The 3,467-nt window shown below is 60.7% G+C and overlaps 1 protein-coding gene across 1 annotated transcript; it reads left to right on the forward strand.

The window, feature by feature from the left end:
• The first annotated feature begins 1,848 nt into the window (after nt 1–1,848).
• SSTR3 (somatostatin receptor 3) lies at nt 1,849–3,126 on the forward strand. The gene is given in 1 exon segment (NM_001025620.1): nt 1,849–3,126. A coding segment is annotated over 1 exon segment (1,278 nt).
• The last annotated feature ends 341 nt before the right edge of the window (nt 3,127–3,467 follow it).

The following is a 3,467-nucleotide window of genomic DNA, read 5'->3' on the forward strand; positions in this document are numbered from 1 at the left end:
GGCTCCGTGTGGGCTCAGAGTGGGGACATCAGAGGCTTTCCTTCTCTCTCAGGGTTTGTTGTAGGTAGAGGCAGGGGCCAGACAGGAGCCGAGGGATGGGGGGAGGTCATCAGAAAGGAGAGATGGGGAGAGGGCCTCCTGAGAGCCAGGAAGTCCTGCTGAGGGAGGCTCCAAGTTCTGAGGTGGGCGGCCTTTCTGAGCAGGGCTTGAATTTCCTTTGTCAGCAATTCATCCCCCCTTTGCATTGAGAATTGTCCACTCCGGGCTCCTCTGATTCATTCAGTGCCTCAAACACTGATGCAGAGCCTGTGCTGTGTGAAGGGACCAGAAGATGGTTCAAAGCTGAGAGCGTGTCTCCCCATGTAAGGGGAGCTGGTCTAGCTGGGGAGTGGGGAAGAGTCCTAGCTCCTTAGAATATGCAGGAAGCATGAGAAGAAAGGGCATGCTGGTTCCCACTGTGCCGCTGGGCAAACTCTTATTCGTGCCTCAAGACCCATCTGAAATGTCCCCTTCTCTAGGAAGCCTGCCCCACCAGTGTGGAGGGTGAGGTGGCTTCTCTTGCACTTACCCCAGTGTGCTGTGAGTTCCTCACCACGGGGTGAGAAGGGGCCCCACGCGCCCACCCCCAGCTTCACAGCTGGCCATCCCAGGCAGGGCCTCTTTGGGGGCCCCAGGGGATGGGCTAGGCTTAGCAGGTGCCCAAGCACTCTGACTCCCAGGAGAGGGGACATTGATGTGCCTGTGGCTCTTAACTGCATTCAGAATCTGAGGAACCTGATAAAACCTCTGGGCTCTACCCAGAAAAAGGCAAGGATGCATTAGTGTGCACCAGTTTTGGGTGTTCATGGATCCTGTGCAGTTCATCTGGAGACTCAGATTCAAGGTTAAAGACCTGTGATATGCAGCTGCTGGTTTCCCAACGTGAGGGCTGCTGGTGGCTGCCTTAGTCGGTTCGGGGCTGCTGTAACAGAATACTGCAACCAGAGGAGGGGGCTTATAAACAACATTTATTTCTCCAAGTTCTGGAGGCTGAATGTCCAAGGTCAGGGTGCTGGCAGATTCAGAGTCTGGTGATACCTGCTTCCTCGTTCATAGTCATCTTGCTGTGTCCTCACATGGCAAGAGTGAGGCAGCTCTCCGGGGTCTTTTATAAGAAGCCTGATCTCATTCAGGAGGGCTCTACCCTGAAGACCTAAGCACCTCCCAAAGGGCCCCCCCCCAACCTCCTAATATCTTCTCTAGGAGTTAGGATTTTAATGTATGAATTTTGGAGCAGGGAGAGGAACACATTCAGTCTCTCAGAGTGGGTGATCCACTTGGGGTCCTGCCAGCGGGGGGCATTCTATGCAAAAAGGCAGGTATCGCTCTGTGAAACAATATGATTTCATTGACTTGTGACGTAAGACACATTGGTGTCAAAGACGTTTGAGAAAGAACAGGAAGGGCATATGTTGCCATGGGCCGATTGAACGACCCATTCACTCCTCTAGTAGACATTTGTGGAGTGCTCACAGGTGCACGGGTGAAGGAGATGCTGAGGTGTGCAAGCCGGTGAAGGTCGCTGCCCTCGGGAGCCCGGCAGGCCTGCGTCCCACGCCACACCCTAGCTACATGACACGCTTCACCTCTCCGAGACTCAGCCTCCTCATCTGAGAAGTGGGCATACCTTGCTGGCCTAGGCAGAGTAAAAGAGCTGGTGTGTGTCAAACGCTGGCCGGGCATGCTCTAAGTCTCCAAGGTCAGTGCGATGGGGAGAGCATTGCGGAGAAAGCCATCATCCACCATGACGTGGCTGTGTCCTTCCTCCTCCAGGCCAATAGCTGACTGCTGACCACTCTCCCCTCGGCCATGGATACCCTTGGCTATCCTGCATCGGTGCCCACAACCCTGGAGCCCGGGAACACCTCCTCGGCCTGGCCCCTGGATGCCACCGTGGGAAATGTGTCGGCAGCCCCGAGTGTGGCAGGGCTGGCCGTCAGCGGTGTTCTGATCCCCCTGGTCTACCTGGTGGTGTGCGTGGTGGGCCTGCTGGGCAACTCACTGGTCATCTACGTGGTCCTGCGGCACACGGCCAGCCCGTCGGTCACCAACGTCTACATCCTCAACCTGGCACTGGCCGACGAGCTCTTCATGCTGGGGCTGCCCTTCCTGGCTGCCCAGAACGCCCTGTCCTACTGGCCCTTTGGCTCCCTCATGTGCCGCCTGGTCATGGCCGTGGATGGCATCAACCAGTTCACCAGCATCTTCTGCCTCACGGTCATGAGCGTGGACCGCTACCTAGCAGTGGTGCATCCCACCCGCTCGGCCCGCTGGCGCACGGCGCCCGTGGCCCGCACGGTGAGCGTGGCTGTGTGGGTGGCCTCGGCCGTGGTGGTGCTGCCCGTGGTGGTCTTCTCGGGGGTGCCCCACGGCATGAGCACCTGCCACATGCAGTGGCCCGAGCCGGCGGCAGCCTGGCGGGCGGGCTTCATCATCTACACGGCCGCGCTGGGCTTCTTCGGGCCGCTGCTGGTCATCTGCCTCTGCTACCTGCTCATCGTGGTCAAGGTGCGCTCGGCGGGGCGGCGGGTGCGGGCGCCCTCGTGCCAGCGGCGGCGGCACTCGGAGCGCAAGGTCACGCGCATGGTGGTGGCCGTGGTGGCGCTCTTCGTCCTCTGCTGGATGCCCTTCTACGTGCTCAACATCGTCAACGTGGTGTGCCCGCTGCCCGAGGAGCCGGCCTTCTTCGGCCTCTACTTCCTGGTGGTGGCACTGCCCTACGCCAACAGCTGCGCCAACCCCATCCTCTACGGCTTCCTCTCCTACCGCTTCAAGCAGGGCTTCCGCCGGGTCCTGCTACGGCCCTCCCGCCGCGTGCGCAGCCAGGAGCCCGCCGGAGGACCTCCAGAGAAGACGGTGGAGGAGCAGGGGGAAGACCGGGAGGGGGAGGACCGGGAGGGGGAGGACGGGGCCGGGAAGCAGGGGGAGGGGAAGGGGATGAACGGCCGGGTCAGCCTCATCACCCAGCCTGGCACCAGCGGGCAGGAGCGGCCGCCCAGCGGGAAGGCCAGCAAGGACAAGCAGCCCCTACCCCTAGAGGCCTCGGCTGCAGACAAGCCAGGCGCGCTGCACATCAGCTATCTGTAGGGGCCTGCGGAGGGAGGCCCAGCGTGGCCCACGGAGGGGCAGAAGCTGTGGGTGTGCCTGGGGCATGCCGCCCATGGTGTCAGAGGCCCCCCGATATTTGGAGGCCTGGGCTCCGATCCCATAGCTGCCGAGGCTCGCTGTGTGGCCTGGCCTGGGCCCCTTTCTTTCTCTGGACCTTGCATTCTCTTCTCTGACTCAGGGATGGGAGGAATCAGCCAGGACAAGCTCTATTGGATGAGAAGTCTGGAGGGGCATTGCTGCTGGCTGACCTTCCTGAGCGGGGTCCAGGTTCAGGGGACAGGTGCTGACTGGCCTTCCCCCTCCAGGACAGAGCATCCTGG

Source organism: Canis lupus, chromosome 10, assembly GCF_011100685.1.
Source record: "Canis lupus familiaris isolate Mischka breed German Shepherd chromosome 10, alternate assembly UU_Cfam_GSD_1.0, whole genome shotgun sequence".
Classification (NCBI taxonomy): domain Eukaryota; kingdom Metazoa; phylum Chordata; class Mammalia; order Carnivora; family Canidae; genus Canis; species Canis lupus.